This window comes from Sitodiplosis mosellana, unplaced genomic scaffold (genome assembly GCF_009176505.1).
Source record: "Sitodiplosis mosellana isolate CC-2019 unplaced genomic scaffold, AAFC_SMos_1.0 Smas_scaffold_13, whole genome shotgun sequence".
Lineage (NCBI taxonomy): Eukaryota > Metazoa > Arthropoda > Insecta > Diptera > Cecidomyiidae > Sitodiplosis > Sitodiplosis mosellana.
Genome location: NW_022595255.1, coordinates 266,941 through 286,233, shown reverse-complemented (window position 1 = coordinate 286,233; position 19,293 = coordinate 266,941). Strand labels below are relative to the sequence as shown.

At 34.6% G+C, this 19,293-nt stretch overlaps 6 protein-coding genes across 6 annotated transcripts; 1 reads left to right on the top strand and 5 right to left on the bottom strand.

The window, feature by feature from the left end:
• Positions 1 to 139: 139 nt before the first annotated feature.
• LOC129567897 (uncharacterized) lies at positions 140 to 2,701 on the bottom strand. Its single transcript, XM_055445269.1, has 7 exons — positions 2,240 to 2,701; positions 2,020 to 2,147; positions 1,774 to 1,938; positions 1,477 to 1,684; positions 749 to 1,378; positions 442 to 670; positions 140 to 348 (listed from the first exon to the last, which is right to left on the bottom strand). The coding sequence occupies exons 1-7, from the start codon at positions 2,699 to 2,701 to the stop codon at positions 140 to 142; spliced, it is 2,031 nt and encodes a 676-aa protein (XP_055301244.1).
• A 197-nt stretch (positions 2,702 to 2,898) lies between these two features.
• LOC129567857 (uncharacterized) lies at positions 2,899 to 3,805 on the bottom strand. Its single transcript, XM_055445212.1, has 3 exons — positions 3,631 to 3,805; positions 3,340 to 3,568; positions 2,899 to 3,256 (listed from the first exon to the last, which is right to left on the bottom strand). The coding sequence occupies exons 1-3, from the start codon at positions 3,706 to 3,708 to the stop codon at positions 3,042 to 3,044; spliced, it is 522 nt and encodes a 173-aa protein (XP_055301187.1). The 5' UTR covers positions 3,709 to 3,805; the 3' UTR covers positions 2,899 to 3,041.
• Positions 3,806 to 6,781: 2,976 nt separating this feature from the next.
• On the top strand, positions 6,782 to 11,677 carry LOC129567855 (regucalcin-like). The gene is made up of 5 exons (XM_055445210.1): positions 6,782 to 6,927; positions 7,010 to 7,411; positions 7,520 to 7,727; positions 7,852 to 7,990; positions 8,163 to 11,677. Exons 2-5 carry the CDS (start codon positions 7,010 to 7,012, stop codon positions 8,356 to 8,358), a joined length of 945 nt encoding a protein of 314 aa, XP_055301185.1. The 5' UTR covers positions 6,782 to 6,927; the 3' UTR covers positions 8,359 to 11,677.
• Positions 11,678 to 11,755: 78 nt separating this feature from the next.
• Positions 11,756 to 12,596, bottom strand: LOC129567856 (uncharacterized). Its single transcript, XM_055445211.1, has 2 exons — positions 12,002 to 12,596; positions 11,756 to 11,928 (listed from the first exon to the last, which is right to left on the bottom strand). Exons 1-2 carry the CDS (start codon positions 12,303 to 12,305, stop codon positions 11,756 to 11,758), a joined length of 477 nt encoding a protein of 158 aa, XP_055301186.1. The 5' UTR covers positions 12,306 to 12,596.
• Positions 12,597 to 14,460: 1,864 nt separating this feature from the next.
• LOC129567854 (uncharacterized) lies at positions 14,461 to 14,978 on the bottom strand. Its single transcript, XM_055445209.1, has 2 exons — positions 14,756 to 14,978; positions 14,461 to 14,666 (listed from the first exon to the last, which is right to left on the bottom strand). Exons 1-2 carry the CDS (start codon positions 14,952 to 14,954, stop codon positions 14,464 to 14,466), a joined length of 402 nt encoding a protein of 133 aa, XP_055301184.1. The 5' UTR covers positions 14,955 to 14,978; the 3' UTR covers positions 14,461 to 14,463.
• LOC129567896 (uncharacterized) lies at positions 14,975 to 16,389 on the bottom strand. Its single transcript, XM_055445268.1, has 4 exons — positions 16,276 to 16,389; positions 16,048 to 16,215; positions 15,761 to 15,968; positions 14,975 to 15,673 (listed from the first exon to the last, which is right to left on the bottom strand). The coding sequence occupies exons 2-4, from the start codon at positions 16,179 to 16,181 to the stop codon at positions 14,975 to 14,977; spliced, it is 1,041 nt and encodes a 346-aa protein (XP_055301243.1). The 5' UTR covers positions 16,182 to 16,215; positions 16,276 to 16,389.
• Positions 16,390 to 19,293: the final 2,904 nt, after the last annotated feature.

The following is a 19,293-nucleotide window of genomic DNA, read 5'->3' as shown; positions in this document are numbered from 1 at the left end:
AAATGAAACGAAAAGGAAAAATGGAATGAATTGAGGTAAGTTACAAATAAGTTAGCATTCAATAAATACACATTCTCGTGAATTTGGTTCTGTAACTTTTTTATTTCTTACAGAATAAAATTTTCATACAGTATCAACATCAGAATACCGTTTCTATTTCGCTGAAAAACGAGTATCTTTCATTCATGGAATCCGAGTCTTCAATATTCTCTTTCTCAAGCGTGTCGCTCATTTGAACACAAATGAATTTACTGATTTTCTTGATGCATTCGCAAAATTCGTCGATTTTGTTTGGGAAATCCATGACCAGGGCAGCTGCTTCAAGGGAAATGTCGGCTAGGTTAAGATCTAGAAAGACAAATTGATTGAAAATACAAATGGAATTTGAGTTTAAATGGTGGTTTTAGTAAAAGAATGTGGACGGTTCTGGGAATGTGTTACCTAGTAATCGCCATGTGTGAATATTTCGTGCTCGTGTCCAAAAATGATTTTGCTTAATTTTGACATATTCCATCAAGCGTCGTATCGACTTGTAAATTAAGTACTTTTGAAAATTATACACGTGCATAAAATCACGATCGTCCAATTTCGTTGAGAACTCAAATTTTTCTTGGCATATAAATTCAAAAAATTCCTTCAGTTCCCGTTTGACGACTACATTCAAATTGTACTAAAATGAATCACACCACTTTAAGGACACTTATGTTTTATGTTTTTGTATTAAAGTTTCACCCGGAAGATAACTTACAAAGGCAGTGAGTCCACTAGCAGAAATTTGTGCTAAATCTCCAATAAATTCACTATACGCTGATTCACCGATTATTTTACTTGATTCATTTACTGAAACGGTTATTCTTTTTTTGGGGGAAGCATTTTTAGATTTATGATCGCTGGCTTCAGCTTCTGTCTCGGCTTCTCTTAGTTTGCGTTTGTTCCAGCAGTCTTTGATGGTTTTTAAGCGTTCATTCTTAATGTGTTTGATAGTGAGTGAAATCAATTCAGCAACTCGTCCTTGTACAAAAACACACTTTGATGCGCCAATTTCAGGTATAATTATGCTGCGAAGTTCCATAATTCTCCTCGTTCGCGCTGCCAACACCGCTGCTGACACAGGAAGGTTCAAGTGTTGAAGTGTAGAGCTTGCAATCTCAACACATTCCGTAATGAAAGGCTGTTTAAGCAACGCAAACCGTCGATATACCTCCTTTGAATCGGCTGGGTCAAATGATTCCATGTACTTTACTTTCAAGAGCTCTATGTTCTTCATAAACTTTTCCACCACATCAGCATTTCGCTCCTTCTTGGCAATCTCTCCTCGCAATCGTATGATTTTACTTTCATTGTACTCACGAAGCTCGTTGATACGCTTTTTGCGCTCCTTTGAAAGGAAAATATATTTTCGTTTTGAAATTGAATTTGCAGATCAGGCAACAAATAAAAAGGCTACAAGCGATGAAAAAAAAAACTTCACCATACTTCAATATTTTTGCGCTGTTCCTCTTCGTACATTTTAAATATTTCGATATTTTTTTGCAGAATTTCGTTTCTAAACGATGCATGTCTCCTGCAATGATCAATTCGTTCATTCATTTTCTTCACTCCTTTTTCCATCGTCATACAGTCTCTGCGGTTCTTGGCCAGATATAATTTCCCATTTATGATTTTCAACAATTCGATCCTTTTGCTAAGATACAAATGATTGTAAAATAGAAACATTTCAATATTGTCCATCCAGTTGCTTGAGTTAAATACAGTTTGACCATGAATTCATACTTCATTTCGTTCTGAATGATTATCTGTTTTCTTGGTCTCAATTTTTCTAATTTTGCTTGATGTCTTTCTCTGAATTGCATTGATTTTTTTTCCATCAGCTGTGTATGTCTTTCAACGGCCTTCATTCCCTTTTTCACCAGCTTACCAAGTTTAAATTGTCTTTTTCTGAAGATAGTATGCACCAAAAACCAGGATTAAACAATAATCGAATAATTCGAAATTGTAAATCATTGCACAAATTCTTACTGGTCTAAGTGTGCTTTTGAGACATTTTCAAAAGTGTATTTTTTCTTTCGGAAAATGCCAGTGAATCCAGACTCATGTTCCTTGACACTTTGTAACATGTGAAAATGTTCTAATAGTCTTCGTTTGCGCTGAAATTAAATCGATCTTTAAAAAGAAAAACCTTCACACAAAAACTGAACGTATTGTATGTTTTAAATTCATATTCAAAATCTTAACTTACTTTGAGTTGCTTCACTTGAGTCAGATTGTGGTTGATATTGGTGTCAAGATATCGTATGTAATCCATGAACTCTTTGTTCGTGCAAAGGGCATCGTTTTCTCCGGTAACCAATTCGAGCTTCTTTACGCGATTCCTCACTGGAATCGAGGTATAGTAGCTTTTCAACCCTGGATCGTGCATGCGATGATAATCGACATAGAATCGAGTCTCTCGAATATACGGATCATCCAAAACGAATCCGTGGCGACAGTGCTGTAAAAGTTCTTGGCCGACTTTGTTTCGGCTGACACATGTTTGGCTGGATATCGATAGCATCCATGGCTTGATGATATTTTGAGGTAACGGTTCATTATCTTGGTTTTCTTTCGACACAATTAATTTGGTTTGCAACGCAGACGGCAATGATTTTTTTATATCTTTCAAATTCAACGACAAAATATCGGCACGATGATTTTCATTCATTTTGTTTTTCTTGTTGCTGAATTTTCCAGCTCTGAAATCGAATGACATTGATCAATTCAAAGTATACTTGATATCAATCGAACAAATTTGAAACAAAACATAGAATCATAGTTAACCAGTTCACACTTTTTATCTATTTTATTTGAAAGGTGACATTCAATTGGAAGAATAACAACTCATTGAGACAGTTCGATGTACTACAATCTGTTTATTAAATCATGTTTATGCTAATAAATAAGTTTTTGCGTCGATGTATTTTATACTATGTTAGTTTATGTTGAGTTGTTGTGCCATTTACATATTATGGTCCGAATGGTTTGCCAAAGCAATTGTTAATGATTCAGAGAATTTGATGTAAATCTTCGTAATCAGAACCGCTGTCGTCCTCGGGCATGGTAATATCTTTACCGATTTCGAACTCTTCAAGATCTTGACTTATTTGGACGCAGATATATTTACAAATATTTCGAATACATATGCAAAATTCTTCATTTGTACACGGGTAATTTATAATGATGTTGGCAGCTTCGAATGATACACCCTCTAAATTCAAATCTGAATTGTGTTGAACCACTAGATTATGCTCATATTCGTGAATTTTTTTTTTATTATGATTGTTCAATTGAAAAACTACTCACTAAGCTCTTTCCAAGTAGAAATTTGTCGATCCACATTCCAATAATGATGCTGTTTTATTTTAACCAATTCCATTATGCGAATTATGAACCGATGAATAAAAACTTTTTGAAAGTCATACAGATGGATGAAATCGCGATGATTGAGCTTATCTGAATAGGGAAGCTCGATTTTACATACAGTTTCACAGAACCACTTTGCACCGACATTAATAAATTTGTTCAAATCGTACTAAAATATATAGAATAAATACTTATTATTGTAAAACTTGATCATATCTTTGTTTCTCTTACGAATTTTTCGGATTTTACTCTTGAAATGATCTTGTAATCATCAATGAATTCATCGTACGAATTCGACGATGCATGCATTTCATGAACAGAATCTGCAAGGGTAACATGCTTCTTTTTCACATCAGCCGTGGAAATGCCAGGTTTGACTATTTGCTCCTCTTTGGCCCGATGATCCCTAATGTGTTTCACTCGTTCATTTTTGAATTTTGTAATAGTACGAGCTATGAATCCGGCAACACGTTCAAGTACCAAATCACATTTTGTCAGCCCTATTTCTGGTCTTATAATGACAAATTGAACCATAAAGGACAATAGCCGTTCTAGCCATTGTGAGGATAAGTATGGAAACTTTAGATCTAGCAGACAAACGTCAATACTTTTCAAAAATTTCGCAATATACTGCTCGGTGACCATTGAAAAGCGACGTGAAATCTCTTCAAAGTGTTTTGCATCAACTGATTTTAAATACGTTTTTGATAATTTTTGTATTTTATCCACAACTTTTTCAGCCATTTCCCTTAGTTTCTTCTTTCTGGCAATTTCACTTTTCATCTGTATCTTTTTGATTTCATCATTTTCATAGATTCGTTGGAAACGCTCTTCCCGTTTCTTCATTATTCAATCAAATTTTTAAAAATCAGTTATAGATACAAGGTACAAATGTATGAAGAAGTAAAGTTAATCATGTTTAAAGTTACTTTAATGTTTCGACGTTTTTCGTCTTCATAAAATTCGTAAAGGTCAATGTTTTTCCTCCGAGTGTCTTCTCCGAGCATCCAATGCTTTTTGAACAACTCTACCCCATTCGTTAATTTAGCTGTATGCTTCTCGTTTTGCAGGTGTTTCTTCCGTTGTTGGGCTTCTTGCAGTTTGTTTATAATTTTCTCTTCCAATTCGACCTTTTTTCTGGGGATAGAATTCAAGATTTAAGAAAAAAATTCTCATTTACATACAAATTGTCCAAATAACCGGAAAAACCATTACTTGAACTCTTTCTGAAGAGACATTAACTTGTTCCGGTAGAATTTATTTTCTTGATTAAGATTTTTCTCTTTAAAATTGTTTCGTTTTTCTTCTTTAATTTTATCAGCCCGTCTGACTGCTTGGTCCAAGTTCGAGTTGATTTGCTTTAAAGATATTTTCTTACGTCTTACACTGTGGGACAAACAAAAGTTAATCACATCGATATGGGTTTAATTCGAAAATCGGAATTACTCAGTCAAGTCTGCCTTTGGTTTTCGTTCACTTTTATATCTTTTGTGTCGAAAAATGCCAGTGAATTGAGATTTATACTGTTTTGCATCTATCAACTTATGCAAATTATCGGATAGCCGTTTTCGTTGCTGGAGTAAGGATTTTAGTTTCATGTCTTCAAATCAGTTTAAACATTTTTGTTGATATAATTCAGAATAAAAAGGACGTGTAATAACGAACCGTGTTTCTTATTCTATCAGACACTTCCAATGCACGCAAGCCTTCAAGGTATCGCAAATATTCAGCAAACTCTTTCGTTGAACACAATACATTATCCTGTTTAGTGACCACGCCAAGAGTTTCTAATCGCTTTCGAACCGGCGCAGAATTGAAGTAACGTTTCAATGCCGGGTCTTGCATTCGATGATATTCCACAAAAAATCGTGATTGATACATGTGAGGATCGTGCAACATGAATCCATTCCGATGTTGTTTCAAAAGTGATCTTCCGATTTTGTCCCGAGTCACAGAAATGTTATTTGGAATCGAAAGTACCCATGAATTAGACAAATGATCGAATTGGGCAAATTCAACACCATCCTCTGATACAGCCAACTCTATAAGCTTTCCAGGATGTAAAAAATGTTTAATCTTCTTCACATCCAGCGATAGAATATCACAATGTGAACTTTTATCTTTAGAATTCATTTTTATTTTAAGTATATTGTTTACAGTACGAAAAATGTCACTATTGAAATAACGTCAATTATTTCAACGAATACTTGATTGTCTCTATAATAGATTCTACAGAAGAACAATTTGTTTCGGGCACTTTGCATCAGGGGCAAAGAATCTCACTGAATGGACGCTGCGAGTAGCGCACACACTCACTTGAATGAAAAACAATAAATTAGTGTGCGCTGCTCGACTCACGAAAATGAGTTTTTATACGCACAGTACGTTATACGCACACCGCACACTATGTTCTGCTTCTTCTTCTTCTTCTTCTTCGTTTTGTTCGTATCTGCTATAGCGAAAAGAAGAAAAAGAAGAAGAAGCGGAAGACTGGTGAGTAAGTGAGGCACACATGATTCTCTTAGATGAGTAGAGTATCGCACAGAGCGCTGTGGCTCTCATTAAAATGAGTTGCACTGCGAACTGAGTGTGCAATTCTTAAGCCCTGCTTTGCATACAAGTTGTATAATACAACACCTTCATTTAAGCCAAGTAAACCGTTGATGGTGTGGCGATTTTGTTACTTTATTTTCTTTTGAGCTCTCAAATACGAAGATCTTCAATGTTATATTTCTGCGCTGAAAATATTAATGGATTTCGAGAAAAAACATAATCACAGTCAGGCGCGAGTGACGAAAGTACTCTTACTCGACTATATAAACACAAATTTCGAACCGTTTTTTTCTTCGCAAAATGTAAAAATTATTCAAACACATAAATGCAAAGTTAGTTCTTGAAATGGACCCCACCAGAGTGTTGACTTTGATAAACTTTTTTTTCTTCCATTTCATAGTTAAGTCTGATAGAAAAACAACCAAATCCGGAAACAGTTTTTGCAATATCAGCACGTACTACTATTATCGCAGTGTGGAAATCGTAGGAGTAATAAACAGTCGCATATAATTTAAAAACACCCTATCAGTTTCTACTACATCACTATGTAGGTAGAAGGAAGTATAAAGAGACACAATAATTTCTGTTGAGATAAATCCGCTGCAAAATGTGATACAAATTTTATTATTTCCTTTTTCTTATTGTCGATAGTCAGTTCGTTTCTTGCATTCTTTGCTATCTCATAATTTTAATGAATTATTTTCTATTTAAAATACATTGTATGTATCAAGCAAGATGGAAAAAAGTCACAGGACGTTGCAAATTCTCCGTTCATTAAATGAACCGTACGGTATATAATCATTGGACGTTGATAAGACCATACGGATAAATTCAGACGTTTAACCAATATAAATACGGTTTATACTCAACTTCAATGAATAGTGCATACGTAGCTAGCCAACAGTTCACAAGAGAACATACATTGGATTTAATCAACACTTCAGTTTAACCAAGACAAACTTGCTAAAATTCATTGTGAGAAATTTATTCGAAAAAAAAAATTGAATTTTAATTTCAATATTGGTTTTGATCGCTTGTTTGAATATTTGTGATTTAGATGTCGTTCAAAGTAGAAGCAGTTGCATCGCCAAAGACGATCATCAGCACGAGATGCCATTGGGACGAGCAAATGCAAAGTGTTTACTATAACGACGTTGAGGGCGTAATCTACCGTTATGATTACAAAGAGAATAAAGTATATTCGGCCACTGTCGATGGAGAATCGGCAATTGGTTTTGTGATTCCAATTGCAAACCCGAAAAAGCCAGGTGAAACCGATGAATTTGCTGTTGCATTCGGTCGACGCGTTGCAGTCGTACGCTGGGATGGTGTATCGCCAATAGCAGTCATCGAATCCACTGCTTTCGAGGTTGAACAAGGAAAGGAGAAGAATTTGTTCAACGCAGCCAAAGCTGATCCAACGGGAAGATTTTATGGTGGTACTATGCGCTCTATTGAAGTAAGTAATAATTGGCAAGAAGAATAAGATGCTATAGTTGGCATATCTATCATATATTTTAATTTTCGAATAAATTTTCAATCTGCTTCTTTGTTGTGTCCCAAAAAGGTCGAAGACATTTTCATTGAAAACAAATTGCTTCCTGAAGGTGCTTTGTATAAGTATGCCAAAGAAGGTGGCATCTCGGAATTGGTGAACAATGTCATTATTTCCAATGGCTTAGCGTGGAACGAAAAAGAGAAGAAACTTTTTCATATTGACTCGGGCAAATTTTATGTGAAAGAGTATGCCTGGGATCCAGCCACTGGTGATATCTGTGAGTAATCTTTGTGCTATTCTCAAGAGAAAAATCCTCTTCTATGATCCAATTATCAACCATGAATGCATCGCTTTTTTTAATTGAAAATATATTTCCAACATTTTTTTTTCTGTTATTAAAGCCAACGAACGTCTCGTAAGAGATTTCAGCTTAAATGGAAAGATGCCTGGCTACCTTCCCGATGGACTCACTATTGATACAGATGGTAATTTGTATGTGACGGCTTTTATGGGCTCAAAAATTTTCAAAGTCGAACCAAAGTAATTATCTTTTCTTAATTTAAATTAAAAGTATTCTTTTATAGTTAATATAAATTTGATGCTCAAAGCTTTCAAAACCGTTAATTCTCTTTTCTACAAATAAATTTTTTAATCATAAGATAGAATCTAATGCTTCTCCATTTCTTTTTCTTATAATTCATATCTCATATAGAAGCGGTAAAATTTTGTTTGAAATTCCGATTCCAGCAGAAAAAGTTACAGCGGTGGCCTTTGGGGGGCCAAATTTGGACATCTTGTATGTAACAACTGGAGGAAAAGATGACTCTGCTAATAAAAATGCAGGTTGCTTGTTCCAAGTAACAGGATTGGGTGCTAAAGGTTTCCCTGGTGTTAGAGTTCGCATCTAAAAAAAACTCGAAGAAAATCAAATAATCATATTTTGAAACAATTCCCATATCCAAAATTGTTTATAAAACCAAAAGCTGCATTTTTGAATTAATTGATTAAAAATCATGTATTTTGATATAAAACGGAAATTATGTCGTTCACAGTAGGTTTATTGATTTGCAGACATAAATTGAAATGATAAACAATATAAGAAAAGAACACAATTTTTTACATTGATAAATTTATCATCAACTCTTTATATGCTTTTAACTATACAAGCGTGTATGCCAACATTTTTGAATACAGCGTTGAACATTATTTTATCAATGAAAGTTCCGGTGAAAAAATTATGTTTTGGGCAATTAGACAACTTATTTGTTTTATTACCAAGTACATTTAATCAAATAAAACAACTTCTGTTAATTGTTAAAATATTGACAATGACGTCGCTTGGTCTAATATTCACATTGTGATATTCTATCGGTGGACGTGAAAAAGATTGAAGATTTATTACGTCCTGGAAAGCTTTTAGAGTTGGCTGTATCAGAAGATGGTGTTGTTCAAAGGAAATCAGTGGGCAGTATGGCATTCAAAAATATTTTATTGGATAAAAAGTAGAATTCAATTGACAAGATTTAATTTAAAGGTCAATTATAATGTAAATCTTCAAATTCAGATTCACTCGAACTGTGCTCTTCGGGCAAATCGTTGATAATTTCTTTATCGAGCTCTTGGCTAATTTGAAGGCAGATAAATTTACTGATATTCCGAATGACTTCACAGAAGTATTCATTTGTGCACTGGAAACGCATGATTATGTCACCAGCGGCGAATGATAAATCCTTCAAATTCAAATCTGAAAACAGTTGAGTGACAAATAGGTTCATGGCAATTCTTTGTTATAACTGTCCAATTGGAAAAAAAATACTCACTCAGACTTGTCCACGAGGAAATGATATTGCTATCCGCATTCCAATAATGACTTTGTTTCACTTTAACCATTTCCATTATGCGCTGATAAATCGATGAATGAAAACAAATGTTCGAAATCGCGGCCATCGGGCTTATCTGAATAGTGAAATTCCGTTTTAGATATGGTTTCACAGAAACTCCTTACACCAATATCAATCATTTCGTTCAAATCGTACTGAAATAAATAGAATCAGCTTTAGTATGTACACAAATCCATTATAGTTTTGGTTTTCTCACGGTTTTTTCGGATTTTCGAATTGATTTTCTATTTAGGTCTCTCCCTATAAAATCGTCGTATGATAATGACGATTCACCTATAATCTGAGCGGAATCATCAATAATGACACGTTTGGCCTTTGACTCTTTCTCATCATCGCTAATTAAACTGTTATTTTGAACTTTGAGACTATTTCTGGTCCAATGTTCTCTGATGCACCTAATACGGTCATTTTTGATTTCAGTTATAGTGCGAGATATCAACTCGGCAACACTTTCACGAACAAAATCATCACATCTTGGTGGTCCCATTTCCGGTCTTATAATAACCACTCGAGCCATAAAAGATAAAAGTCGCTCTAGTAATTGTGCGGCTGAGGATGGTATTTCTAGTACTCCCAGAACATGTTCCAGTGTATATAAATATCCCGCGATATAATTCCTAGTCAATACTGAAAATCGACGAGAAATTTCCGCAAAGTCTTTTGGATCAACTGATTGTAAATGCATTTTTGATGATTTGTGTATTTTCTTCCAAACATTTTCAACCATTTCGCTTAGTTGCTTCTGTCTGGCGATTTGTTGTTTTAATTTTATCTTATTGATTTCATCATTTTCATGGATTCGTTGGAAATACTCTTCCCGTTTCTTCAGATAATTATGGTGAGAAGCAATCAATTAGATGGCACACACCGTGAAAATGTATAAACGAGTAAAGTAATTTGAAACGTTACTTTCATGTTCCTGCGTTTTTCATATTCATAAAATTGGTACATTTTGATATTCTTCTCTCGCGTCTCCTCTCTAAACAGCCAATGTCTTTTGAAGAACTCCATTCCGTCGGTATATTTTTTGATGAACTTCTCATCTTGTAAGTGTTTCTTCCTTTCTTCTGCTTCTTGCAGTTTGTTTGTAATTTTCTTTTCCACTTCGATCTTTTTTCTGAAGTTTTTCAAGCAAAAATATTCTTATTTTAAAACAAATCCAACCAAAAAAATATTGAGATCATTACATGTTTTCTCTCTGAAGAAGCGCCAACTTGTTCCCATGCAACCTATTTTCTTGTTCGAAATTTTTCTCTTTGAAACGAATTCGTTTTTCTTCTTTAATTTTTGCAGCTCGTTTGGCTGCTTGATCCAAGTTCGAGTTAGTTTGCTTTAAATATATTTTCCTACGATCACTGGAGAAGAACCAAACTTAATTACATCGTGTGGGTTTAATTCGAAAATCAGAATTACTTTGTCAAGTCTGTCTTTGGTTTTCGTTCATTTTTATATCTTTTGTGTCGAAAAATGCCAGTGAATTGAGACTCATACTTTTTTGCATTCGTCAACTTATGCAGATTGTCGGATAGCCGTTTTTGTTGCTGGAACCATGTTTTTATTATTTAAACAATCCTCAGCATGAACTGTTTTAATACGAACCATGTTTCTCATTTTATCAGACACTTCCAATGCACGCAAGCCTTCAAGGTATCGCAAGTATTCAGCAAACTCTTTCGTTGAACACAATACATTATCCTGTTCAGTGACCACGCCAAGAGTTTCTAATCCCTTTCGAACCGGCGCAGAATTGAAGTAACGTTTCAATGCTGGATCTTGCATTAGATGGTATTCCACAAAAAATCGTGATTGATACATGTAGGGATCGTGTAACATGAATCCATGGCGATGTTGTTTCAAAAGCGATTTTCCGATTTGTTTTGAGTCACAGGAATGTTATTCGAAATCGAAAACACCCATGAAATAACCGAAGTATCGAATTAGGCAATGTCAACACCATCTTCCGATACAGCCATTTCTATAGGTTTTCTAGGACGTTAGAAATCTTTAATCTTTTCCACATCAATCAATAAAATGTCACAACGTGAACTTTTTTTCACCAGAACTCATTTCTACTTTTTCTCAACGTTTATATATACCACCAAAATGGATAGATAGATAGGTAGACAGAAGCTCTTTTGTCTTCTAAATAATATTTAGCCTTTTTACTAATAAAATGACATCGCTTAGCTCAACGAAGACTTGATTGTCGGCCGAATATTATACGATCATATCTTTAAATTGTAATTTGTGGACGTTTTCGATAAATTTATTAAAATTTCGTTACACTGGTGGAAACAAGAAAATAAAATGTGAGTTTGAAAATGCATAGAACTGTATTTGTCTTCATTCACTAAAGTCAACAAAAAAATTACTCATCATATTCGAAGTCATTTCAAGACGAGTTTCATTCATAAACCATCTTCACGTCGACAATGTTCTCTTTCTCGAGACGATCGTTGAGTAGAACACAGATAAATTTGCTCATCTTTTTAATGCATCTACAAAATTCGTCTCTGTTGTTGGGGTAATTCATGACCAAGTCAGCAGCTTCAAGAGACATCTCCCATAGGTTTGGATCTAAAAGTGGAAATTGAAAACGTTCTTTGATCCGAATCTGAATGATCATTGAACAATAATATGGAAGTTGTACTTGAGTATGCTTTGCTAAGTATTATCCAAGCGTTAAAATCTTTAATTCGTGTCCAAAAGTGTTGCTGCATAATTTTGACATATTCCATGAAAAATCTTATCGATTCGTGTATGAAATGCTTTTGGAATTCGTACACATGAACAAAGTCACGGGTGCTGAACATCGGCGAGCAATCGAATTTGTTTTTGCATAATATTTCGAAAAATCGATCTAGTTCATTTTCGATCACTGTGTTTGAACTGCCAGTAATTTCCGATAAATCTCCAATGAATTCGTTGTGCTTCAATGCATTGACTTCCTGCATAGACTTCTCAATCGCTTGAGGTGATAAATCTTTTGACTGTCTTCGGGATATGATTTGCGATGCAGTCCGAGATATGGATCTCGATGGGTTACTTGACACTATTTTTGACTGACTGCTTGATTTCTGGCCCTTAGCTACTTCAGCCTTTTGTTTTTGTCGCTCAATCCATTTATTTTTGATTTCTTCATAGCGTTCGTCCCGAATATCATTTATGGTATCTGCTATGATCTCAGCAACTTTGTCTCGTAGAAAAACGCATTTAGAAGCCCCAGTTTTGGGCTCTATTATGCTACGAATTTCCATAACTCTCATGGTTTTCACGGCAAAAGCTGCTGGCGACACGGAAATCTTCAAGCAATGAAGTGTAGAACTCACAATATCTGCGCAATCGGTTATGAAAGGTGATTTGAACAGCGATAAGCGCCGAGATATTTCTTCTAGATCCGATGGATTAGCTGATTTCTTGCACTTTACACGGAATGGCTCTAAATAATTCATAATTTTCTCCACTATTTTCGCATGTCCTCTTAGCGTTAGAGAGGTCCTCTTAGCGATTTCTTCTCGAATTTTTATGATTTTGCTTTCATTGTACTCACGATTTTTCTCGAAATTCTCTCTGCGCTCCTTTTGGAAATTGGAATATTTCTACGTTTAATAAGATGATCGAATGTGATAAATAAACTTACCCCAAACCTCAAGATTTTTGCGCTGATCCTCTTTGTACGTTTCATACAGTTTGATATTGTTCAGCAGAATTTCTTGTCTCAATGCCGAGTGTTTTTTACAATAATCAATTTCTTCCTTCGTTTTCTTGACTTTTTTCTCCATTGTCATACATTCTCTGCGCTTCTTGGCCAGTTTTAATTTCCCATTTATGGTTGTGATCATTTCGTTCCGTTTGCTAAAATACCAGCCAAAGATATGTAGATTTTTGATGGAGGTTTTTTTTACAATTATGGTAAAGCACAATTCCATACTTGATTTCATTCTGAACAATCATCTGTTTTCTCGGTATGTATTTTTTAATTTTCGCTTCACTCTTTTCTCTAACACGAACCGTTCTTTCCTCCTTCAATTTTGTCGCTCTTTCTACAGCTTTGTTCTCCTTTTTAATTAACTTCTCAAGTCTCATACCTCCCATTCTAGATAATAAAATACAATGAAGGAAATACAAAAACGGAAAACAAACCAAAAACATTTAAATTTAAAACATTTGCACAATTTCTTACTCATCCAAGTTTGCCTTTAACAATTTTTCACCGTGTACGTGCTTTTTCCGCCGAAAAATGCCAGTAAATCGAGACTCATAATCTTTTTCGTCTCTCAGCAGTTCAAAATGTTCGGATAATCTCCTTTCGCTCTACAAATGAATCCAATTCAAACTTTTATAATGTTCCTTTAAGTCATAACAAGTATAAAATGCTGGAAGTTTAGCATTCACATGATATGGATTCATATTCAAATCGTTACTCACATCGAGTTGCTTCACTTGAGTCAGATTGTGTTTGATGTTGGTGTCAAGGTATCGTATGTAATCCATAAACTCTTTGTTCGTGCAAATGGCATCGTTTTCTTCGGTCACCAATTCGAGCTTCTTCACGCGATTTCTCACTGGAATCGAAGTGTAGTATCTTGTCAATCCTGGATCGTGCATGCGATGATAATCAACATAAAATCGCGTCTTTCGAATGTACGGATCATCCAAAACGAAACCATGGCGACAGTGATGTAAAAGTTCTTGCCCGACTTTGTTTCGGCTGACAAATGTTTGATTGGATAACGTGAGCATCCATGGCTTGATGATATTTTGGGGTAATGGCTCATTATCTTGGTTTTCTTTCGACACAATCAATTTGGTTTGTAATGCAGACGGCAATGAATTCTTTATATCTTTCAAATTCAACGACAAAATATCGGCACGATGATTTTTATTCATTTTTTTTTTCTTGTTGCTAAATTTTCGGTTCTGCGATAAAAAATACTTTGATTGATTCAAAGAATACTTGATAATATGACGTTTTTTTATAAAAATGACAAGCAAAATCCAAACAATAAATTTCATGCAATAAATTTTTAATTCAAAACGCAATTTGGTTCAATTTTTTCCATTAACTTTTAATTAGAGAAATAACAATTGGTTTGAAGTGTTGGTGATTGTTCAATATTCCTCATCAGATTCTGATTCAGTCTCACTTGAGCTGTCTTCCTTGGGATTGATATTTTCTTTGTCAAGGTCTTGACTGAGTTGAACGCAAATGTATTTGCTAATTTTTCGTACAACCGCACATAAGTCTTTAGATTTGCATGGGTTTGTCATGATCAAATCGATCATTTCGTATGATAAATCATCCAAGTTTAAATCTAAAATCACAGAAATATAAAGAAGTTTTAGCTCATCGTAGATAATTTCAAATTTCAATTCAAAAGAGGAACAATTGCAAAATACTCACTCAACTTTTGCCAAGCTGCTATTTCCCTCTTTACATTCCAATAATGGTATTGTTTAACTTTCACCAGTTCCGTTATGCGTCTTATTGATCGATGGATGAAAAACTTTTGAAAATCATACAAATGGATGAAATCACGATCGTTGAGCTTTTCGGAAAAGTGAAGCTCGGTTTTGGATATGGTTTCAAAGAACGACTTCATTTCAATGTTGATTACTTGGTTCAAGTTGTACTTGTATGAGTAAAAATGGTATCAATTATCAAAATTCGATTATTCTTATTACTAGTAAGTGACTTTCTTACGGTTTTTTCGATTTTCCACACTGAGACGCTCTTCAGATCGCCGATAAATTCATCAAACGAAAACGCAGACTCGCCAATTATGTGCGCAGAATCATCCATCGAAACATGCTTGCTTGTTGAATCTTTCTCATCACTGGTGTCACCTTCATGAAAAGCATTCCGTTGCTTCTTGATCCAATTGTTTTTGATGTGTTTCAAGCGGTCGTTCTTTATTTGAGTTATCGTATGCACAATGAATCCAGCAACACGTTGACGTATCAGAACACATCTGCTTTGCCCAATTTCCGGTCTCATAACAACCAATTGTGTCATGATAGACAATAGCTTTTCGACCAATGTTGCGCCTGATACAACTATTTTCAAATCTTGAAGCACTGAATTCACTTTTTTCAAGCATTCCGCAATGAATGGCTCAGTTAACATCGAAAAACGACGAAAAATTTCCTTAAAATCTTTTTGATCAACCAATTTGAGATAGCTTTCGCTTAGCTTTTGCGCTTGTTTCCTCACTTTTTCAATTATCACCTTGGATCGTTCTTTCCGCGCGAATTCTCGTCGTAGTTTTATCTTTTTGATTTCATCTTTCTCGCGAATTTGCTCAATTCGTTTTATGCGTTTCTGTTTACGGTATTTTATTCCCAATGAAAATGTTTCATTGTACAATCATAAATGTAGAAAAAAGGAAAGAAAAGCAGAAACAAATACCTCCATATTTTGACGCTTCTCTTCTTCATGCATTTCACAAAGTTTGACGTTCTTCTTTCGAGTCTCTTCTCTGAACATCCAATGCCGTTTGAAGAACTCTATTCCATCGGTGAATCTATTGATGAGCTTCTCATCTTGCAAATATTTCTTCTGTTGCTGGGCTTTCTGTAGCTTATTTCCGAGTTTCTCGTCCATTTCGATTTTTCTCCTGAAAATTGAATTATTTTTTTGCGATACGAAATTCTATTCAGCTTCGGAGAATGACGCAAAGTAGTTTGGATAATTACCTGTATTCTTTTTGAAGGATCATCAACTTGTTCACATTGAATTTATCTGCTTTGTCACGATTTTTCTGCTTAGAACGATTTCGTTTTTCTTCTTTAATCTTCTCAGCCCGGACAATCGCTTGGCTCACATCCATATTGCTTTGCTTCGAAGAAGTTGCCTTACGATCTCTGGAGAAAGAGCTTAGTTCAAATCAATTGATTATGATTTTGACATGAGACATTAATTACTCGCTCAAGTTTTTCCTTGTTTTCCATTGCCGTTGATATTTCTTGCGCCGAAAAATGCCCGTAAATTGGGACTCATACCTCTGTGTATCAACTAATTTTTGCAGGTTGTTCGTCAGCCGCTTATGTCTCTAAATTATGGATACATTGTTAAGATACTAATATTTTTTTCAAAAATGTTAATGGAATGTCCGGAAACGAACCGTATTTTTAATTCCTTCGGCGATTTCTAAAGAGTGCACGCTTTCAAGGTACCGTAAATATTCGGCGAACTCTCTGGTTGTACACAGAACATTGTCATCCTGGGTTATCACACCGAGACTTTCCAATCGTTCTCTCACTGGAGCGGATTTGAAGTAACTTTTCAGTGCTGGATCTTGCATCCGATGGTATTCCACACAGAATCGTGATTGATACATATGTGGATCGTGCAAGACGAATCCATATTGATGTTGCTTCAACAGCGTTTTTCCAATCTTATTTCGTGTGATGGAAATGTTATTTGGGATGGATAGCACCCAAGACCGAACCGATGGATCGAAGCTTGGAACATCGACACCATTTTCGGATATAGCCAATTCCGTGTGCTTCCCAGAGCGAATGGTATCTTTTATGGTTTTCACATCAAGCGATAGAAAATCACAACGCGAAAAACTTTTTTCTTGATCCATTTGACGGCTTTTTTCTATTTGACACTCTTATTTAGATGAAAGCTCAATTGCAATGACGTCAATTGGCACAACGAATACTCGATCAAATAACTTTTCATCACACAAACTAATATCGAATCGACGGGTAGAATTGTTTTTCCTTAGTGTAGGAATAGTATTGTGTTCTATTGAGATTGAATTGACATTGATTGATTCAGTATTTGATATCGATGTGGTCTTGAGAGTGATAATGAGTATGTTTATAATTTTGGCATTTGGTTCATATTTTATCTATTTTATTCAACGAAAGAAATTTAACAAGAGTTATTTAAGGTTCATTCAGTGGTCCAATTCAAACTCAGTTTCGCTTGAAATCTTTGGGCAATTCATTTATTTTAGCATCAAGTTCTTGACTAATTTGAATGCAAATATATTTACTAATTTTCCGTACAACAACACACAAGTCTTCGATTTTGCACGGGAAATTGATGATCAAGCCATCAAATTCAAATCTAAATGGAGAAAAATGTAGATATTTTCATGCGAATCCATGTAAAATCCTTTGATATCATTGTACTGTTCGGTATACTCGAAATACTCACTCAACTTACGTCATGATTGAATGTTTTTTTTGTCATATTCCAATAGTGAAGTTGCTTGACTTTCACTAATTCCGTTATAGCCAAATGAATAAAATCTCGACCATTGAGCCTATCCGAAAAATGGAGCTTGGTTTTGGATATTGTTTCAAAGAAATTGTTCATTGAAAAGTTGATAACTTTGTTTAAAATCGTACTAAAATGAGTAAATACCACCCTAATTCAAGATTTAAGCCAACAATTTTGAGGTGATGCATCTTTGGAATTCTTACAGTTTTTTCAGATTTCCGCACAGAAATGGCCCACAAATCCCCGATATTCCAAGCAAAACCGTGATTGATACATATGTGGATCGTGCAATAGAAATCCATTTCGGTGTAGCTTCAAAAGCATTTTACCAATCTTATTTCGGCTGAACGAAATATTCTTTCGAATTGAGAGCACCCACAAATTAAATTTTTGGATACAGGTAATTCCGTGTGCTTCCCAAGATGGATACAGTTTTTAGTCGATTTTACATCAAGCGATAAAATATCATACCGCGGAATTTGTTGGACACAACTCATTTTAATTTTTTAGTACTTTTCATGGCGCAGATGAAGACTCGTTCGATGTGACGTTAATTGACTCAACGAAGACTTGATTATCGTATTTTCATTTTATTTAATTTTTCTGGATAAAAACTACATGTTATAACATTTTTTACATCATATATTCATTTTTGTGTTTTTTTTTTCTTGAACATATTGCTCTCCATAAAAAATTTATTGGAAGCTCCTTGCCTCCTTGGAACAATCACAAAATTTGCTATCAAAAGCAAGATTATAGTTTCACAGTGTGTTTTCGAATTAGTACATTTTCTTTCTGGTATATTTTACATGAAAAAAAAACACACACAAAATACAAAATTCCCCAAATCTCGGTTACAATTGTGTAAATATATCAATAATTTGTGCATCAATATTCATTTAATTGAATGCAAAAAATTTCAAAACATGATCTATTATTCTATTTAAACATATGTTCAACTACAATGAGCGCCGCGCAAAGACCAATAAAGCTAATGAGATTGCCGGATGGGAAATAAATTCAAACAGTTTGATTTTTTCGTTGATACTTTTCATTATTATTATAGAAAAAAAACTGAAAATCATGTGAATTTCGAGTATACGAATTCAGTATCGGTCAATTTTTGTTCACCGGGATAAATTTTGCACCGAGGTGTAAATATAAATTTACCCCTCGCAAGACAAAATTTACCCCTCGGTGAAAAATTTATCCCGGTGACCAAAACTGACCGATACTGAATTCGTATACTCGAAATTATTTATATGTATGTCCAAAATCTAGATTGTTTTTAGCAGTAGGTCAAATGAGGTCAAAAATTCAATATGCTACAGAAAAAATCGGTACAGTTGAGAGCATTATTTTAACCTCGTTTAGAGATTGGTTTTGAATCCTAACGCTCTAAAGCACACAACCGTCAAAAGGAGAGCAATATTCAAAGGCTTGTATGATGTGAACAATACGTCAGATTGGATTGACATTATCAATAGGCATTTTCATTCGATGAAGTTTCTTCTTCATTTTTCGGTTTTACAACCATCATTCGGTTGTTCTAGACAGTAATGTGCACGAAAACAAAAATTTGTCTAAAAATTATTATTTGAACGGCAAATTTCTTCATTTATTAGGTATTTATAAAAATGGCTTAATACGAAATAAGACACATTTTTGACACCTTTAAACAATGGATTTGATTCTTCTCTGTT